We start from the raw sequence: 21057 nt of genomic DNA, 5'->3' as shown, positions 1-21057 counted from the left end.
GTGGATAACAGAATGGACCTCAAGTAAAACTGCAACCTTGGAGAGAGGGAGGATAAAGACTTTAAAGAGCTGGGCGAGGCTATGAGTTCCACAAAGGCAGTGTTCACTGGCAACTCCCAAGCACTGGGCCTTCTTGACCCATAGATGAGTAAATATTCCATGAACAAATAAAATGGGTGAGTTTCAGTGACCCCTTGGGTCAGGAAAATAAGATAAGGAGGAATTAAAGATGACCTCAGATTTCTGGCTTGGGCTATCCAGGTGTGAGAAATAGAGCTGGAATTGTCCGTCTATTTCAAATCTGCATCTTCTTTCTGTGCACTGCCCAGATGGCTGATTCTGACCCTGGAGAAAGAAACTATGACAACATGCTGAAAATGCTGTCAGACCTGAATAAAGACTTGGAAAAGCTACTGGAAGAGATGGAGAAAATCTCAGGTAGGGTGTTTTCCCCCTTATTTCCAGTAGCTCAAATTCTTCCTACACTTCAGAGCTCAAATCAACTGCATTAACAAGGCCTTCCTTGACCACAAGGAACTGTCCTGTCTACCTCCAGCACCCCTACCTCATCTGTCCAATCTCAATTCCTTCCCTAATGCTCTGTTCAAAGCCTCACTTGCCTCCCCAAGCAGTCAGCCTCTCTTTCTTCTCTGTTCCCTCCCCAGTACTTGGTATATACCATTATCAGCATTTGCCAGATTATAGTTATAAAATTAAAATGTGTTTTAATTTACATATTTAAATTATAATTAGACATCAACTTCTATACCATGTAACTACTATACCACAAAACTGGACACTACCACTAAATATTGCCTTGAAGTGTTTTCTGATTACTTTATGTGTGTTTGTATTTCTGCAACTGGATTCTTATCTTCCTAAGGGCAGAAATAGTGATTTCTTTTTTGTAACTGGGCACAGTACCAGACCCAAGCTCAAATCTCAGCAAATGACAAACAATATTAATATAACACCTGTGAACAGAATTGGAACTTTCTTTCTATGAGTTGTTTAAAGAATTCAGAGTAATAGTGCTAAGACTGATGAGGTGCTGAAATGGGAGGTACAGTTAGTTCAGTGGAATAAAGCAGCAATGGAGTTGAACAAATTTCTCCATTTTGGGAAAAGAATGTTAGTCTGTTATTCAACGTGTTTCCATTAAGTGATAAACAGCCATGGTAGTGATACCATTATAATTTCTTTATTTTTTTAAGATTTTATTTTTAAGTAATCTCACAACCAATGTGAGGCATAGATCAAGAGTCACATGTTCCACCGACTGAGCCAGCCAGGCGCCCCCCCATTATAATTTCTTTAATTTGTTCTAATTCAGAATATGTATAATTCTTTAATTTGTAAGCCTAAGTTATATTAGAGAAAATACTAATATAAAACAAATTTTAGAAAGCATGCATACTCTACTCAAATGAGAAACAAACTATTTTTAAGGACATTATTAGTTTGCAAATTATCTCCATTTATTACAACAGGCTTTGGAAAATTTCTACTTAGAAATGTTTGCATTTTTTTGTCTGTGTACTTGAAAGTTTTTTATATTTTTAAACCACCTTTTTAAAAAAGTTCTATAATTCGGGCATCTGGGTGGCTCAGTTGGTTAAGTGCCTGCCTTCAGCTCAGGTTGTGATCCTGGGGTTCTGGCATTGATCCCTGATCCCGCATCACATCGGGCTCCCTGCTCAGTGGGGAGTCTGCTTCTCCCTCTGCCCCTCCCCCAGCTCATGCTCTCTCTAGCATGCGCTCTCTCTCTTAAATAAATAAATAAAATCTTCTTTTAAAAAAAGTTCTATAGGGGCGCCTGGGTGGCTCAGTCGTTAAGCGTCTGCCTTCAGCTCAGGTCATGATCCCAGGGTCCTGGGATCGAGCCCCGCATCGGGCTCCCTGCTCAGCAAGAAGCCTGCTTCTCCCTTTCCCACTCCCCCTGCTTGTGTTCCCTCTCTCGCTGTCTCTTTCTCTGTCAAATAAATAAAGAAAGTATTTTTAAAAAATAAATAAAGTTCTATAATACATTTTCTACCAAAAGTTATATAATTCCTTCAATCTAATAAAATATTCTCCTATCTAACAACATTCACTTAGCACCTACTATGTGCTATTCTAGGATTAAGTTTGAATAGAGAGGGGCACCTGGGTGGCTCGGTCGGTTAAGCATCTGCCTTCGGCTCAGGTCAGGATCCCGGGGTCCTGGGATGGAGTCCTGCATCGGGCTCCCTGCTCAGTGGGGAGTCTGCTTCTCCCTCTCCTTCTGCCCCTCCCCTGTTTATACTCTCTTTCTCAAATAAATAAATAAAATCTGAAAGAAAGAGAAAGAAAGAAAGAATGAATGAAAGAAAGAAGAAAAAGAAAGAAAGAAAGAGAAAAAAAGAAAAAGAAAGAAAGAAAGGAAAGAAAGAAAGAAAGAAAGAAAGAAAGAAAGAAAGAAAGAAAGAAAAGAAAGAAAGAAAGAAGAAAGAAAGAAAGAAAGAAAGAAAGAAAGAAAGAAAGAAAAAGGGGGATACCTGGATGGCTCGATCGTTTGAGTGTCTGCCTTCGGATCGGGTCATGATCCCAGGGTCCTGGGATCGAGCCCCGCATCGGGCTCCTTGCTCAGCAGGGAGCTGCTTCTCCCTCTCCCTCTGCCTGCTGCTCCCCTTGCTTGTGCTCTCTCTCTGGCAAATAAATAAATAAAATCTTTTAAAAAAAATGCAGCATCTCAGGTCACGGGTGACCTGCCTTTAAAAAAAGAAAAGAAAAGAAAAGAAAGTTGAATAGAGATGTCAAATAGAGATGCTCCTTCATTAGAAGAAGTGGGTAGGGGGCCAGAAACAGACATCAAGATGATTAATTATAATTTAAATATGTAAATTAAAACACATTTTAATTTTATATTAAAACTATAATCTGGTAAATGCTGATAATGGTATATACCAAGTACTGGGGAGGGAACAGAGAAGAAAGAGGCTGACTGCTTGGGGAGGCAAGTGAGGCTTTGAACAGAGCATTAGGGAAGGAATTGAGATTGGACAGATGAGGTAGGAGTGCTGGAGGTAGACAGGAAGGGAAACCCTGTAGAAGAAATAGCCAAGGCTGTATGCCAGGGAAGGAAAGCCAGGCATAGTCAGGGAACGAGATTAGTGCATGGGAATCGCAAGATCACAGGCCAAAGAAAGAAGAGGCTGAAAAGGTGAGAAGGTTCTCAGTGCCAAGCTAAGGAGTTTGACCTTTCTTATTTAGGTAAGAGGAAGCCATTTGGGATTTCAAGGAAGAAACTTGTGTTTTAGAAAGATACCCCTGGGGGTGCCTGGGTGGCACAGTCAGTTAAAGCTTCTGACTCTTGGTTTCAGCTCAGGTCTGATCTCAGGGTCGTGGGACTGAGCCCCATGTTGGGCTCCTCACTCAGTGAGGAGTCTGCTTGAGTTTCTCTCTCGCCTTCTGCCCCGCTTGCTCTCTCTCTTTCTCTCTTTCAAATAAATAAATCTTAAAAAGGGGGGGCACCTGGGTGGCTCAGTCATTAAGCGTCTGCCTTCGGCTCATGTCATGATCCCAGTGTCCTGGGATCAAGCCCCACACTGGGCTCCCTGCTCAGCGGTAAGCCTGCTTCTCCCTCTCCTACTCCCCCTGCTTGTGTTCCTGCTCTCGCTGTGTCTCTCTCTGTCAAATAAATAAATAAAATCCTTTAAAAAAATAAAATAAAAATGTAAAAAAAGAAAGAAAGATACCTCTGATAACCAAGGAGGGATGGTTTGGAGAGGGAAGACTAGAGGAAAGATCCTTTAGGAAGCTTTGCAAAACTAAAAGTTATAAAGGGGGACCCCCTGGGTGGTTCAGTCGGTTAAGCGACCAACTCTTGATTTCGGCTCAGGTCATGATCTCAGGGTCCTGTGAGATCAATCCCCACATCACATGGAGCCTGCCTAAGATTCTCTCTCTCTCAAAAATAAATAAAAGCTGAAATAACAGAAAAAATAAAATCAACAAAATTCAGTCACCCAGAATTAACTGTTAACATTGGTGAACCTTATGGCAAGTCTCTGTCTATGCAAAAATAGAATGATGGATCAATGGTTGATGCATGGAGGAATCTTTTTTTTTTTTTGAAAGATATGCTTTCATTAAAAGGGAATCATACTATGTAAGCTACTTTTTAAAATAGAGTATTCCCCTTAATTTTACTGAAGAATTTAAATTGAAGTGAAACTGAAGAAATTCACTTTATTTTTTTTTTTAAGATTTTATTTATTTATTTGAGAGAGAGAGATAGTGAGAGAGCACAAGCAGGTGGGAGGGGCAGAGGGAGAATCGGACTCCCCACTGAGCAGGGAGCCCAATGCAGGACTCAATCCCAGGACTTCTTCACTTTATTTTATTTATTTATTTTTTTTTTAGGACGTCTTCACTTTAAACAAATATTTCTTCACCATGAAAAACACGTTAGCTTCTATAAGATTGTTCCAAAATTAAGTCTGTGGGAAAATATTAAGAAAACTCATGTTATTTCTTCAGCTATTTCATTTATTTTGTTCAGGATCTAATAGTACTAACCAATAACATTTATTCAGTACTTATTAAATGCTAGATGCTTGTCAAAGCACTTTACATTAAGTAGTTCATTTAATCCTCACAACACTTGTATGAGATATAAGGACTCTTACTATCCCTATTTTACAGATGAAGAAACTGATGCACAACTGCCATTCATTATACTAGTATTTGTTCATTATCAACTACAAATGACATTTATAATAATATTTACAACACTTAACATTCTGTTCTCTAATCATAAATCCTACAGTTGTTGAGATTTACACATTCTGTATTCAAATAGTTCAAATATTTTTTTTTTTTAAGATTTTATTTATTTATTTGTTAGAGAGAGCGTGGGCGAGAGAGAGTGAGCGAGAGTACAAGCAGGGGTAGCTGCAGGCAGAGGGAGAAGCAGGCTCCCTGCTGAGCAAGGAGCCCGATGCGGGACTCGATCCCAGAGCACTGGGATCATGACCTGAGCTGAAGGCAGCCGCTTAACTGACTGAGCCACCCAGGCGTCCCAAAATAGTTCAAATATTTAAACCTAGAAACTATAGCTATGGATATCATGTTCCTGAATTTGTAAAGGCAGGAGCACCTGGATGGCTCAGATAGAGTGTGTGACTCTTGATCTTGGGGTTGTAGGTTCAAGCCCCACATTGGGTGTGGAATTACTTAAAAATAAAATTTAAAAAAAATATGTTTACGTTTATAACTGAATGGTAATTTGGTTAGGTGATTATTTTCTTTACAACTTAGAAGATGTTTTCAGCATTTAGTGGCTCTGTAGAATAGTGTGAGGCCTGCCCATGTGTTTCCTCTTGAAAGTGACTTACTTTTTCTGCCTCTAAGATGCTTTACTCTGGAAGTTCTATACTTCACCAGCATAAGATTGGTGTTAATATTTTCTAACACTTTTTCTGGGATACATTAGACCTCAAGATCTGTAGACTTTAGTATGTTTTGGGGGGTTTTTTGTTTTTGTTTTTGTTTTTGAGAGCAAGAGCACACACACAAATGGGAGTAGGGGGCAGAGGGAGAGAGAGAGAGAGAATCTTAAGCAGGCTCCATGCCCAGCACAGGGCTAGATGCAGGGCTCGATTCCACAACCCTGAGATCATGACCTGAGCTGAAATCAAGAGTTGGACGCTTAACTGACTGAGCCACTCAGGCGCCCCTTTAGTATTTTTTATAAGAACTTTTTCATTTATCATATCTTGGGATACTTTTTGTGCTATTTCTTTGGTTTACTTCTTCAGAAATTCCAATTATCCATATTGTACATCTCTTTTTGTGTTATCTTCTGTATCATCATCTCTGTAATCTGTCTTACTACTCTGTTATTTTCCATTTTATTTTCTGTTGGTTCCTCAAGACTGTTCCTCTAGTCCCTGACTGTGCTATTGTAGAACAAATTGTTTGTCCATTTTCAATCTCAGCTGTAGAAAACTGATTTTATCATACCCCTCAGTTCATGATACATTATGATCATTGGCCCATGAAGGACCTCTCTAGATTATTTTTTTATTCCCTTATCCCCATGGCCCATTCCCTTTCCTCTCTCCCATAGACAACAATTCTAATATATACTTTTTTGTGTGTATGTTCTTGTGAAATGTATATTGCTATTTTATAAATTTATTTTAAATTTCTATAAATAGTGTTATATGTCTCGTGCTATTTGTTTTTTTTAATTCAGAACTATGTATGTCAGCTGTTTCCAAGATGCTATGTGTACATCCAATCTATTGCTTTTAAATGCTGGAAAGTATGCATATACAGTAGTGTACATCATTCATAACCAGAATTGGCTAAGCCACATGGGTGATAACATGGAAGTTAAAGTTCAACCCATCTGTAGGACCTGTGGATGAAGACAAATTCTCAGAGAAGGGCATTTGGGCCAGGAAAGCAGTTCAATATGTATTTATTTTTCCATATTTGAACTCAATTGGATTTCTGGGCTTTTTCCTCCTGTCTTCCCTAATTTTTTAACTATTGTTCTATTAAACCTTTGCATTGAATGCTTTGTTCATTCACTTTTATTCCTTTTTAAGTCATGAAAACATTTGGGGCAGTGATTTATCTCTAGATATTTTTACTGCAACCCATAAGAATTGATAAATCGTGTTCTTGTTTTTTATTGTTAAGTCACCTTTATTTAGGTATAATTTACAAACAATAAAATAAACACATTTTAAGTGTGCAGTTCACTGAGTTTTGCCAAATGTATACACCAGTGTAACCAACACAACTGTCAAAATACAGAATATTTCTATCACTCCAAAAGTTTTTCTTCTGCCCCTCCCCAGTCAATTCCCACTCCTCCTTCCCCAGCACCAGGCAACAACCGATATAATTGTCTAGAGTTTCATATAAATGGACTCATACAGTATATATTCCTGTGTCCAGCTTCTTTTGCTCAGCAGGTCCAATCAGCTTAATATCATTAATGTAATGGACCAGCTTGATGTCCTGTGGAAAGAACAGCATTAAAGGTCCCTGCCCACTGAATTATGACGTGGAGCTGGAGAGTTGATATACCTGAGTTGGGATAGTGAAGATGTGTTGTAAACCTTGTCAGCAGAAAACAAACTGCTTCTGGTGGTCTTTACCAATAAGTATAGAGAAAAAGCATTTGCCAGATCAATAGCTGCGTATCAGCTATCAGGGGATGCGTTAATTTGCTCAAGCAGCAAAACCTCATCTAGAATCGCAGCTACGACTGGAGCCACCATCTGACTGAGTTCACAGTAATCCCCCGTCGTTCTCTAAGATCTGACTTCTGTACAGGCTCAACAAACAGACTGAATGGGAATGTGGAGAGAATGACCCTCTGCATCTTTCAAATCCTTACTGGTGGCACCAATCTCTACCATCCCCGCAGGAATGCAGTGTTGCTTTTGCTTTACTGCTTTCATAGGTAGAGGCAGTTCTAGTGGTTTCCACTTGGCCTTCCCTACCTTAATAACCCTCACTCCATAGATCGGGGAATAAATATGGGGTTCTCCCAGTTGCCGAGTGATCTATTTCAATTATGCATACTGGAACTGAGAAAATTTTCACAAAGTGTGTTCAGAGACCCATTGAGCCCAGTGAGACAGACATTAGCTAGACCTCCATTGACAACCCGACCTCCTTAAGCCCCTATTCTGACTGGTAGATCACTCTACTGACTGGTAGTGCTTTCTGGGTCTCCAAGAATTAGTATCAATTCAGAGCCAGTGTCCAGTAATCCCCAAAAAGTCTGATTATTTCCCTTTTCCCAGTGTACAGCCCTGCAGCAGTATTGTTATGAGGTCCCTGTTCCTAAAGCTGTTGGTCACGGAAGGAAGAAAAATAACTAAAAAATAATTACTTTCGATGAATATTAAGATGGAATAGTTTACATGGTAATATCAGATAGCCAAAAAGGGAACCCAATTTAAAATACGGAGCTAAGGGGCGCCTGGGTGGCTCAGTCATTAAGCGTCTGCCTTTGGCTCAGGTCATGATCCCAGGGTCCTGAGATCAAGCCCCGCATCGGGCTCCCTGCTCAGCGGCGAGCCTGCTTCTCCCTCTCCCACTCCCCCTGCTTGTGTTCCCTCTCTCGCTGTGTCTCTCTCTGTCAAAATAAATAAATAAAATCTTTTTTAAAAAAAACTATTTCTTTATAAAAATAAAAAAAAATAAAATAAAACAAGGAACCAAGAAAGGCACCCTAGAGTAAATGACTTCTCAGCTAAGACTAAAATATGGGCATGAGTTAAAAAGGAGCAGGTTTGGAAGGAGATGGGGGAAAGTGAGTTCAGTTATGGACATGCTGAGTTGAAGTATCCATTTTACACAAAGGTGGAGATATTCTACACACTGTCAAAAATATAATCATAGAGCTCAATGTAAATTGGTACAGCCATATGTGGAAAATAGTATGGAGGGTACCTGGGTGGCTCAGTTGGTTAAGCGACTGCCTTCAGCTCAGGTCATGATCCTGGAGTCCTGGGATCGAGTCCCACATCGGGCTGCCCGCTCGGCGGGGAGTCTGCTTCTCCCTCTGACCCTCCTCCCTCTCATGCTCTCTCTGTCTCATTCTTTCTCTCTTAAATAAATAAATAAAATCTTTAAAAAAGTATGGAGGTTCCTCAAAAAATAAAAATAGAATTACCATATGATCAACAATCCCATTTCTAGGTATGTATCCAGGAAATGAAGGGGATGAAATCAGTATCTCAAAGAGATATCTGCACTCCCATGTTCACTGTAGCTTTATTCACAATAGCCAAGATATGGAAACAACCTAGGTGTCTATCAGTGGATAAACAGATAAAGAGAATGTGGTATATTTATGCAGTGAAATATTGTTCAGCCTTAAAAAAGAGGAAATCCTGCCATTTGTGACAACATAGATGAATCTGAAGGACATTTTGCTAAGTGAAATAAGCTAGGCACGGAAAGACAAATACTGTATGATACCACTTATATGTGGAATCTAAAAAACTCAAACTCATAGAAGCAAAGAGTGAAATGATGGTTGCCAGGGCTAAGGAGGGGGGAAATGGGAAGATGTTAGCCAAAGAATACGAAGTTTCAGTTATGCAAGGTAGAATGAGTTTTGAATGTCTAATGTACAGCATGGTGACTATAGTTAACATTGTATTGTATACTTAAAATTTACCAAGTATATAGATCTTAAGTGTTCTCAACACAAAATAATAACTGTGAGGTGATGGAGATGTTAATTAGCTTGTCTGTTGTAATCATTTCACCATGCACACATCTATCAAAACATCACATTGTAAACTGTAAATACAATTTCTGTCTCTCAATTTTACTTCAAAAAACCTGGAAAAATATAATCCCAGAGCTCAAAGAAAGATCAAGACTTGGTGGCAGAGTTAAAGCACCATTCATTCATTCATTCAACAAGTACCTCCTGAATGAACACATGCCAAGCCTTGTACGTAAGTTGCCTATAGTCAATGGGGAAATAAATGTATAAACATATAAATACAGTATACTATATTAATTGCTATAATAAAGGGATAGTAAAGCTCCAGTGGGATTTAGAATGGATGGCTGAAATCTGTCTGGTAAATTACGGAAATTTTTAAGAGGAGGCATGGAGCATTTCTCTGAAACAGGAGTTGTTAGTTTCCCATATAGACAGGTGATGGGCAAGGCCTTTGGACAGAAAGAACAATTTGTGCCAAGGAACAAAAGTGTAAGAAAGTTGGTTGGGGGGCACCTGAGTGGCTCAGTCAGTTAAGCGTCCAACTCTTGATTTTGGCTCATGATCTCAGGGTGGTGAGATCAAGCTCTGCATCGGGCTCTCTGCTGAGCGTGAAGCCGACTTAAGATTCTCTTTCTCCTCTGCCCCTCCTCTGCTCGAACACGCTCTCTCTCAAAAAAAAAAAAAAAAGTTGGTTGGATTTAAGTTTCAACTACTGAAGAATAAACTACAAGTGGAAGTGGTAGAGAATAAATCTCAGTAAATCATTTGGGGTCAGACCATGAAAGACTTTGTGTACCCCACTAAGAAGTCATTCTGTAGTTAACAGAGAAATACTGAAGAAAGCTAAGTGGGGAATGACATAAAGAGATATATGTTTTAGAAAGATTATATAGCAGTGTGGAGGAGATTAGAAGCTACCTCAGCGATGACCTCACAGATAAATACCAAATACAGCGTTGGTGGTATAGTGGTGAGCACAGCTGCCTTCCAAATACATGAAATGATAAGCCACTGTGAGCAAAAGTCCACAGAAACAAGAGTCAACATATTTAGATCTCCACAGACTGTAGATGATGTCAGATGCAGAGTGTAAATAGCTATGTATAAAAGGGCTGAAGAGGTAATGGATGCCAGTACAAAGATGAGCATAAAAGAAACTCGAGAATAGACAGATTGAAAAAAAACAACAACAACAAATGGAGCCTCTCAAAGGGAAAAGTATTGTAAGATAAAAAAAGAAATCAAAAGGGATCTGGGTGGCTCAGTCAGTTAAGTGTCTGCCTTCGGCTAAGGTCATGATCCCAGGGTCCTGGGATCGAGTCCCACATCAGGCTCCTTGCTCAGCGGAGAGCCTGCTTCTCTCTGCCCCTCCCCCCATTCATTCTCTCTCTTTCTCTCTCTCTGACAAATAAATAAATAAAATCTTTAAAAAAAGAAAGAAAGAAAGAGAAAGAAAGAAAGAAAGAAAGAAATCAACAGCAGTTGAAGAGATAATCAATTGGAGAATCATGCATCAAAAAGAGATAAAGAAAGTGAAAGTATGAAGAAATGAAGAGACAATGGAACAATAACAATATTTAATAATTTAATATTTAATATTTAATAATATAATGTCTCAAGTTTTCCAGAATGGATGAAAAGTGAACTCACAGATCCAAGAAACAAAACACATCCTAAGGAAAATTAAATGATATCTATACCTAGACACATAATAGCAAAACTTCAGAACACCAAAGACAAAGAGAAAAACTACAGGAATGCAGAGAAAGAAAACTAAAAGGAGTGACAACTGGAGTGGACTTTTTCAGCAATAATCATGAGAACCACAAGTTAGTGGAATAATATCTAAATGTCATAAAAACACTATTCACCCAGAATTACGCATCCAGCAAAATTATCTTTCAGTAATGAGGGAAAAATAGGGCGCCTGTGTGGCTCAGTCAGTTAAGTGTCTGCCTTCAGCTTAGGTCATGATCCCAGGGTCCTGGTATCGAGTCCCGCATCGGGCTCCCTGCTCATCAGGGAGCCTGCTTCTCTCTCTGCCCCTCCCCCCCATTCATTCTCTCTCTCAAAAATAAATAAACTTTTTAAAATCATAATAATGAGGGGAAAATAAAGACATTTGCAAATGAACAAAAACTGACAATATTTGTCACAAAGAGACCTGCTTTAAAGGAACTACTAAAATTTTACTTAAGTAAGGGGAATATGATCTCAGAAGGAAGGTCTGAAATGCACAAGGCAATGGAAAACAAATAAAATGTTATACATGTAGGTAAATCCTGAATAGTTCATGAAGTACATTTTCTCCCTTCCACATTACTTCCTGTGACAATGTGGCTAAATTTTCTGCCACCACATAGCAAGTATCCCTTCTCCTCCAGCTTCCAATAAGAGTTTCCTCATTTCTCTGTAAATACTTACTATTGGCCGACTTTTCAAACTCCCAAATCCTATGAACAGTGTGTTCAAGGCATTTTAAACTTGCACTAATACTTTCCTCAAAGCCCTTACAGTTTTTCCAGCTTCCGTCCACCGAAACATTCCAAAGTCACTCCTACATTTTAGGGCTTTGTTACAGAAGCATCGTGCTCCAAATTAACCCAAATTTCACGACTTAAAAGAAGAAACACTATCACACAGTTTCTGAAGATCAGGAATCTGGGAATGGCTTAGCTGGGTGGTTCTGGGTATATTTTTTATGGGTTTGTTCTCAAACTGTTGGCCATTGTTTCAATCTCTGGATATTTGACCAGAGGCTGGAGAATCTCCTTCCAAGCTCATGTAGCTGTTGGCAGGAGGCTTTCTATGTGGTCTCACCATAGGGCTGGTCATGACATAACTTCCCCTAGATCAATTATATATAATATAATAAATAGAGTATAATACTATATATATATAGGTATATATATCTGCCCAAGACAGAAGATACAGTCTTTTATTAGCTAATGTTAGAAGTGACATACCATTATTTCTGCCATATTTTACTCATCACACAGACCTATGCTAGTACAATGTGAGAGAAAACTACATAAGGATGTGATTACCAGAAGACAGGGACTACTGGGGTCAACTTGGAGGCTGGATACCACATTTATGAAGAGAATCTAAAACATATATTATTGGAGGTGGCACCTGGGTGGCTCAATCGTTAAGCATCTGCCCTCAGCTCAGGTCATGATCCCAGGGTCCTGGGATGGAGCCCCGCATCGGGCTCCCTGCTCTGTGGGAAGCCCGCTTCTCCCTCTCCCAGTCCCCCTGCTTGTGTTCTCTCTCTCGCTGTGTATCTCTCTCTGTCAAATAAATAAACAAAATCTTTAAAAATAAAATAAAACATATATTATTGGAAATAATAAAGCTTAGCAAGGTGGCTGCAGATCAGTATACAAAGTTAATTGCATTTTTACCTACCAGCAACAAAGAATTAGAGCACATTTTTTTAAAGGCATTTACAACAGTAACACACACACACACACACACACAGGCGTGTGCACACACACATCTATGAATTCCCCTGGAAGAAATTTAACAAGAAATGTACAAGGCCTATATGCAGAAAATTCTAAAACTTGACTAACAGATACTAAAGATCAAATAATGGAGCTATAGCAACATTCATGAATAGAAAGACTTAGAGCAACCAATGTGTCTATTCTCCCCAAATTTCATCCTAGGCTTTAAAGTAGTTTTAGTGAAAATCCTAATAGGGTTTTTCATGGAACTTGACAAGTTTATTCTAAACATTTATGAGAGACTTAAGGGCCAAAAATAGCTAAGATATTTCTGAGGAAGACAAGGACAGGGAATTTACCCTAACATTAGCAAGATTTATTATAAAACTGTATAGTTAAGACAGTGTCATTTGACAAGCAACAGAATACAACAGAGAGCCCAGAAACAGACACACACACACACACTCACACACATACACACAGACATGCACACACGACACACTCTCATAAACACACACATACACATTCACAAATACACACATAACACACTCTCATACACACACACAAATACACAAGAATTTTTATTTATTTATTTATTTGACAGAGAGCAAGCGCACGCACGAGCAGCAGAGGGAGAGGGAGAAGCAGACTCCCCGCAGAGCAGGAAGCCCGATGCAGGACTCGATCCCAGGACCCTGGGATCATGACCTGAGCCGAAGTCAGGCTCTTAACCGACTGAGCCACCCCAGCATCCCAACTTTTTATGCGTTTTGAGAAAGCTTGTGTCTTAAGCTTCTTGACATCTTCCTTGCCTAGAACAGTGCTAACAGTGAAATAGGTATTGGAATATGATTGTTTCCCTTGGTACCTCCTTGCATGGCACAGTGAGGACATTTTTTTTTTTCAATTTGGGATTGATAATAGATAATAGATAATCCCCTCTCTACTATAGTGGGTCCTTCATTTGTTGTTTTCTAATGATTTGGGTTTTGTTGATTTGTTTTTCTTAATTGTTCTCTGGCAGAGAGTTTGGCTTACTTCTCAGTTCACAGTGTGTTATCATCACTGATCCATATAACAATCTTCACTTATTTGTTTCCATTCTTTTATTTCCTTTTTTTTTTTTGCTTATTCCCTTTCTGTGTATTTTTGTAAATTTTGTACTTTTGTTTTTATGCATGTATTTTTAAGTTATGTAAACTATATTGCATTATATCTCCAACCTATACCTTCCTTTTTATTTTTTTAAAGATTTCATTTAGGGGCGCCTGGGTGGCTCAGTTGGTTAAGCGACTGCCTTCGGCTCAGGTCATGATCCTGGAGTCCCGGGATCGAGTCCCACACCGGGCTCCCTGCTCTATGTCTAGCTTTCTGAGAGAGAGCACTAGAGGGGAGAGGGCCAGAGAGAGAAGCAGGCTCCCTGCCAAACAGGGAGCTCTATGTGGGACTCGATCCCGGGACTCCAGGATCATGACCCGAGCTGAAGGCAGTCGCCCAACCAACTGAGCCACCCAGGCACTCCTGTACCTTCCTTTTTAAACTCAACTGTACTATGAGGATCTATTTGAGTAGAGTTCCAGACTTTCTTCATATGCTTGTTAGCCTTTTGGATTTCTTCCTGTGGACCATAAAAAGCAGTGTACTGTAAGTAGTTAAAAATATGGACACTGGTGGGGTGCCTTCCTGGCTCAGTCAGTAGAGTATATGACTCTTGATTTTGGGGTCACGAGTTCAAGCCCCAGGTAGTGCATAGAGCTTACTTAAAAATAAATAACCAGGGGCTCCTGGATGGCTCAGTCAGTTAAGTGTACAACTCTTAGTATTGGCTCAGGTCGTGGTCTCGCAGTCGTGGGACTGAGCCCCACATTGTGCTCAGCAGAGAGTCTACTTCAAATTCGCTCTCCCTCTCCCTCCCACTCTCTCACTCTGTCTTTCTCAAATAAATAAATAAAATCTCTTAAATAAATAAATAACCTGAATGTGAAGGGTAGAACTATAAAGTTATTGGAATAAAATGTAAAAAATAATTAAAAAAAAAACCCATGGACACAGGAGCTTGATTACTTGGGTAAAATCCTACCTGTGCCACTTATTAGCTGTGTGACCTCAGCAGCTACTTAACCTCTCTGCCCCTCTGTTTCTACTTCTGAAAAATGAAGATAATTATAATACCTACATCTTAAATTTAAATTTTAAAAAATTAAGTGAAATTCACACACCATGTAATCATTTTAAAGTATACATTCAGTGGCATTTAATACATTCACAATGTTGTACAGACACCAACTCTATCTAGTTCAAAATATGTGCATCATTTAAAAAAGGCACTTTGTACCCCTAAGCAGTCACCCCCATATGCCTCTATCCCCAGCCCCTGGCAACCACCAATCTGTTTTCAGTCTCTATGGATTTACCCATTCTGGGTATTTGGTATAAATGAATCATATAATATGTAAATGCAGTTTGTCTCTGGCTTCTTTTCCTTAGCATAATATTTTCAAGGTTCATCCATACTATAGAATATATTAGTATTTTATTCCTTCCTATGGCTGAATAATTATCCCATTGCATGGATATATCATATTTTATTTATTCGTTCATCTTTTGATGGGTATTTGGATTGTGTCCACCTTTTAGCTATTGTGAATAGTGCTACTATGAACATGTGTATACAAGTATTTGTTTGAGAACCTGCTCTCTGTTGTTTGGAATATTACCTAGAAGTGGAATTGCTGGGTCATATGGTAATTCTATGTCTAGCTTTCTGAGGAATGTCAAACTGTTTTACACAATGATGCACCATCTTACATCCCCACCAGCATTGCATGCACAAGGGCTCCAATTTCTCCACATCCTCACCAACACTTGTTGTTTTCCGGGGTTTTTTTTAATTATTGGATTTTCTGTCTTATTAATTAGAAGTACTTTCTTGTATATTATAGGTATTAACCCATTATCATCTTTAAGCATTATAAATTTCTTCTATCATTTGTATGAAAACTTTGTCCATGTTGTCCTTAGATGAAAAAAATTTTTTGATAGAAAGACTCACCAATGTTTTACCTTATGGTTTGTGGTTTTTAAGAAGTCCCAAGATCACAGATATTCTGCTAAATTTTGACCCACAGATATTATTTTCTCTTTCATATTTATATCTTTAATTCATCTCTAGTAACTGTCTTTTCTCATTGATTTTTGGTTTTACTTTTATCATATACTAAATTTCCATATATACTTAGGTCTATCTCTGAGCTTACTATTTTTCTTCCATTGGTCTATTTGTCTATACCACACTATTTTTTTAAAAGATTTTATTTATTCATTTGACAGAGAACAAGCACAAGCAGGGGGAGCGGCAGCCAGAGAGAGAGGGAGAAGCAGACTCCCTGCTGAGCAAGGAGCCCAATGTGGGGCTCAATCCCAGGGCCCCAGGATCATGACCTGAGCCGAAGGGAGACACTTAACCAACTGTGCCCCCCAGGTGCCCCTATACCACACTATTTTTTAAAATATGACCTTATAGGGGAGCACCTGGGTAGTTCAGTCAGTAAAACATCTGCCTTCGGCTCAGATCATGATCTTGGGGTCCTGGGATCGAGTTCTGCTTCGGGCTCCCTGCTTGGTGGGGAGTCTGCTTCTCCCTCTCTCTCTGCCCCTCCTCCTGCTTGTGTGCTCTCTCTCTCTCAAATAAATAAACAAAAATCTTTAAAAATATATATATATGACTTTATAGGAGGTCTTGATATCTGATAAGGCATATTTCCCCCCTTCTAGCTTTTATTTTTTAAGATTGACTTAGCTATTGGATCTTTATTTGTTCATATACATTTTTATAATTTACAAATACTGATAGTTTGGGGTTTTTTTGTTTGTTTTAGAGAGAGATCTCTAAGTAAGGGGGAGGGGCAGAGGGAGAAGGAGAGGGAGAGAGAATCTCAAGCAGACTCCCTGCCTGAGTGCGGATCCTCAGGGGGGCTTGATCTCACAACCCTGAGATCATGACCTGAGCTGAAATCAAGAGTCAGCCGTTTAACTGACTAAGCCACCCAGGCATCCTCAAACACTGATAGTTTTATCTCTTACCTTCCAATCCTTACACCTCTTACTTCTTTTCAAATTCTTTATTCCATTTACCAGCATCTCCTATACCAGTAACATTGTTAGAGGTATCCTTGCTTGATCCCAATTTTAAAGGGAGTATATACATAGTTTCTCCATTTAGTATAATGTTCATCATAGGTTTTGGTATATCACTTTTAGTAAGTTAAGGGTGTCTCATTCTATTTCCAATTTGTTAGAATTTTGATTTTTTAAATTATAAATAGGTATTAAACTTTGTTAACTGCCCTTTTTTTGGCTTTGAGATATTCCTCTGATTTCCCCATTTTTATTAATGTGATTAATTACACTGACTGGTTTTCTAATACTCAGTCTTCCTTGAATTTCTTTTACAAACTCTATTTGATCATAACATACTATTTTAACTCATTGTTAGATTTGATTAGTTCATGTTATATTTAGAGTTTTATATCTATATTGATGTGAAATAGAGCTATATTTTTTTCCTATAATCTTTGATTTTAGAACAAACGAGCTTAGGGAAAATTATGTTTTTATTTTTGCTTATCTCTGTTCTCAAATTTCCTATAATGTGAATGGAAAGCTACTATCCCCATACAGTGAGATTATCAATCTTCTTCTTTTCCTAATTTCTGGAATCACTTGTATTACATAAGACTTAACTGTTCTCTCAAAGTTTGGTAAAATTCATCTGTAAGACCATCTGGGGCCTGAGAATGGGAGGTAGAACTTCACCATTTACATTTTAAAATGTTGATTGGTCTATTTTGCCAAAGGTGAGAATTAACGTATGGCTATAAACCCCAGGCCCATCTCATCCCTTCATCATGTGGCTCAGCTGGCCCTCTTGTCATCGTTCCTGTACTCTCTGTTCTCCATTTCTATCTTCCAGGCCCACACAGCAAATTCACTTACCACATCCCTAAGTGATGTCCGCCCCTCTCCTACAACAGATTTTTGAAGCACTTTATCTACATCCTTTATTGAACCCTGCATCTAGGTGTACATCTTGACCATTTTTTCTTAATTTCTGTGTGAGGACTTTAACCCTGCCCAGAAGGTTATCAGAGTGTTTGGGGTGAGCGCTAACTGGCTTCTTAGAATATCTGCTGTTCAGGGCGCCTGGGTGGCTCAGTCGTTAGGCGTCTGCCTTCAGCTCAGGTCATGGTCCCAGGGTCCTGGGATCAAGCCCCGCATCGGGCTCCCTGCTCAGCGGGAAGCCTGCTCCTCCCTCTCCCACTCCCCCTGCTTGTGTTCCCTCTCTCGCTGTGTCTCTCTCTGTCAAATAAATAAATAAAATCTTAAAAAAAAAAAAAGAATATCTGCTGTTCAGGCTTTTCCAGAGATGATGACCTTGGCTTGACTAATATGCAGACCTTATCAAAATCTCACAGAGAGAGCCGGCCCTTACCAGCTGGTTTAAAGTAAGATTCCTCCTACCCCGTTTCTCTGTCCTAACGCACACTGCTTACTGCCTTCACAACCTGTAACTGTCTTGTGTTTATTCCGTCCTCTCCCACGGTAGCTAGTGCAGATGCTTCCTGAAGGCCGGGTGTGTCTGTCTTTACACTGCTATATTGCGGGGCTGCCGTAGCAAAATGTGAGCACAAGGTGCTCAATAAATATTGAGTGAATGAAAAACTCAAGAGACATATATTTCTGGAGGATTTTCTTATGATCATGAGTCCTTCCTATTCTGTGTATCCTGAATTTTCTTCCTTGGATCAAATCAAAGAGGGCTTTGCTCTTGACATAGTGTTTTGGCTTCTCATTGACTTGCCTTCCCTGAACTGTGCTTTGGCACTGTGCCAACAGCTTTCTTTTGCCAGTGATTACATACAACTATAGACATAGAAGAATCACCTTGTATTTAAAGTAGGGATGTTGTCAGGGCGCCTGGGTGACTCAGTCAGTTGGGCAGCCAACTCTTGATTTTGGCTCTGGTCATGATCTCAGGGACCTGGGAGCCTGAGCTCCTGCACTGGGCTCTGTGCTCAGTACAGAGTCTGCCTGAGATTCTCTCTCTCTCCCTCTGCCCCTCCCCCTGCACTCTCTCTCTAAAAAATAATCTTTTAAAAAATAAAATAGGATGGGGTGCCTGGGTGGCTCAGTCATTAAGCGTCTGCCTTCAGCTCAGGTCATGATCCCGGGGTCCTGGGATCGAGCCCCGCATCGGGCTCCCTGCTTCGCAGGAAGCCTGCTTCTCCCTCTCCCAGTCCCCCTGCTTGTGTTCCCTCTCTCGCTCTCTCTCTCTCTGTGTCAAATAAATAAATAAAATCTTTAAAAAAAATAAAATAGGATGTTGTCAAGGACCTTTTCAACTCTATTACATACTTCTCAAAAAATATACCTATCAGACAATTTTTTCTTAGGATAAAAGTGTCTTAATGGGTTTGTTTTTATTTTATGGTCACTGAGTCTTAAACCTGAGCATGTTTCCTCTGCTTTGGCCTTAGGAAACTCAGAGCTAGAATTCCAACTGCCATGCAGAACAATATGAGACTCATTTCTGCAAGCTCTTTTTTTCTCCTGAATTTTTATTTCTTACTGCCCTAACCCTTTGCCCTGAATATCTCAATTATTTATTTTGTAGTAAGAGTTTCTCCTATCTTGAACACCCTAATATGTTCTAGGCAAATTACATATATCATCCATTTAATCTTCATAGCAAGCTGTGAGATTGGGACGGTGTCTATCCTTTACAAATGAGGTTAGTAAATTTAAGTCACTTGTTCCTGGCCACATAGGTAGCAAGCGGAGAGCCCAGAAGCCAACTGCTCTGACTCCCAGGTGCATGCTCCACCTGCTGTCCAGGTGGTCTGAAAGGGTGGTCTACTTATTAAGATACAGGTTCCTGGGCACCATTCCCAACCTGGTAAATAAGAACCTCTTTGAGGGACGCCTCGGTGGCTCAGTTGTTAAGCATCTGCCTTTGGTTCAGGTCATGATACTGAGGTCCTGGGATCGAGCCCCATATTGGGCTCCTTGCTCTGTGGGAAGCCTGCTTCTCCCTCTCCCACTCCCCCTGCTTATGTTCCCTCTCTGTCTCTCTCTCGCTCTGTCAAATAAATAAAATCTTAAAAAAAAGAAAAAAGAACCTCTTTGAGTTGTGGGAGGGGCCAGTAACCTACATTTCAACAGGTTTCCCAAGTGACTCTCATGCATCCAAAAGTTCAAGAATTCCTGTACAAGCTATATAGCCAAATGCCCTCTATCTGTTGAGATACTGCACATAGCCTTTCTAACAATTTTTCCCTAACCAAACAGATATAACTTTCTGTAAAACATCAAGTCTGTCATGCTGCTGACCTTGGTCATGTGTAGATATTCATGTGCAATTATTATTATTCATTCTGCCTGTCTCTTCTTTGGACTGGCCCTAATGAAAGCACAGAGGTACCCAGATAGAGGTGAGCAGGCCTCCCAGGCCACTATGCATGAGGTAACATGAGGCTCAGAACCTTGCTAGAGTAAGAGCAGTCACTCCTACGTGAGCTTGGATAAGCATTATGACTCCTCAGCGTTCACCCTGCAACCACTAGCTATGAACTGCTGGTAAGGACCTATGTTTGCTCTAATTTTTCCTAATATTTTATATCAGACTGGCCTCCAGCCTTAATGTCATGGGCCGATGCATCCAGAAGTTAAGACCTGTGTGAGGTCAGGGAAGTTTCAGTACTGCCCTGTGTAGGGAGAAGTTTTAATATGGGTTTTTATGAACGCTATAACATGTAGCCTACCAGTTTTCTCTCCTTAGAGAAATTGGGTAACTCAGCAGGATCTAGTCCCTGGGATGCTTAGCATGGTTGGAGGCATGTGGCCCTCCCTGGGGTGTTCCAGAGCCACAGCCCCACTCTGCAGCCTGATCAGGGCCTGTCTGGTTGTTGCAGTGCAAGCCACATGGATGGCCTACGACATGGTGGTGATGCGCACCAACCCCTCGCTGGCAGAGTCCATGCACCGTCTGGAGGATGCCTTCCTCAACTGCAAGGAGGAGATGGAGAAGAACTGGCAAGAGCTGCTCAATGAGACCAAGCATAAACAGTAGGCCCCCTGCCCACCCACGGCCACCATGCTGCCATCTGCCAATGTGGAGAAGCCCCTAAGGCACGGAGCCTTCTCTGCTGGCAGAGTAACAGCGACTGAAATATATAGCTGTATTAACAGTACTTGTTTCTCAATAAACTTATTTTTAAGAACAACCTGAGGACCCCTTTCTGTCCTACCCAGCAGCATATCAAACCTTGCGAACAAAAATGAGAATTATAAGATGTAGATGCTTTCAATGAATTA

General features: G+C 40.0%; 1 protein-coding gene across 1 annotated transcript; it reads left to right on the top strand.

Annotated features, from left to right (window-relative positions):
• Nucleotides 1–329: 329 nt before the first annotated feature.
• Nucleotides 330–20826, top strand: SYCE3 (synaptonemal complex central element protein 3). Its single transcript, XM_036093548.2, has 2 exons — nt 330–438; nt 20655–20826. Exons 1-2 carry the CDS (start codon nt 330–332, stop codon nt 20810–20812), a joined length of 267 nt encoding a protein of 88 aa, XP_035949441.1. The 3' UTR covers nt 20813–20826.
• The last annotated feature ends 231 nt before the right edge of the window (nt 20827–21057 follow it).

Source organism: Halichoerus grypus, chromosome 6, assembly GCF_964656455.1.
Source record: "Halichoerus grypus chromosome 6, mHalGry1.hap1.1, whole genome shotgun sequence".
Taxonomy (NCBI): domain Eukaryota; kingdom Metazoa; phylum Chordata; class Mammalia; order Carnivora; family Phocidae; genus Halichoerus; species Halichoerus grypus.
The sequence above is the reverse complement of the archived record's forward strand: the minus strand, read 5'-3'. Positions and strand labels throughout refer to the sequence as shown.

Coding starts and splice junctions, on each gene's coding strand:
- SYCE3 (XM_036093548.2), top strand. CDS start 330: ATGGCTGATTCTGACCCTGGAGAAAGAAACTATGACAACATGCTGAAA. Junction 439..20,654: donor AGAGATGGAGAAAATCTCAG/GTAGGGTGTTTT, acceptor TGGTTGTTGCAG/TGCAAGCCACATGGATGGCC.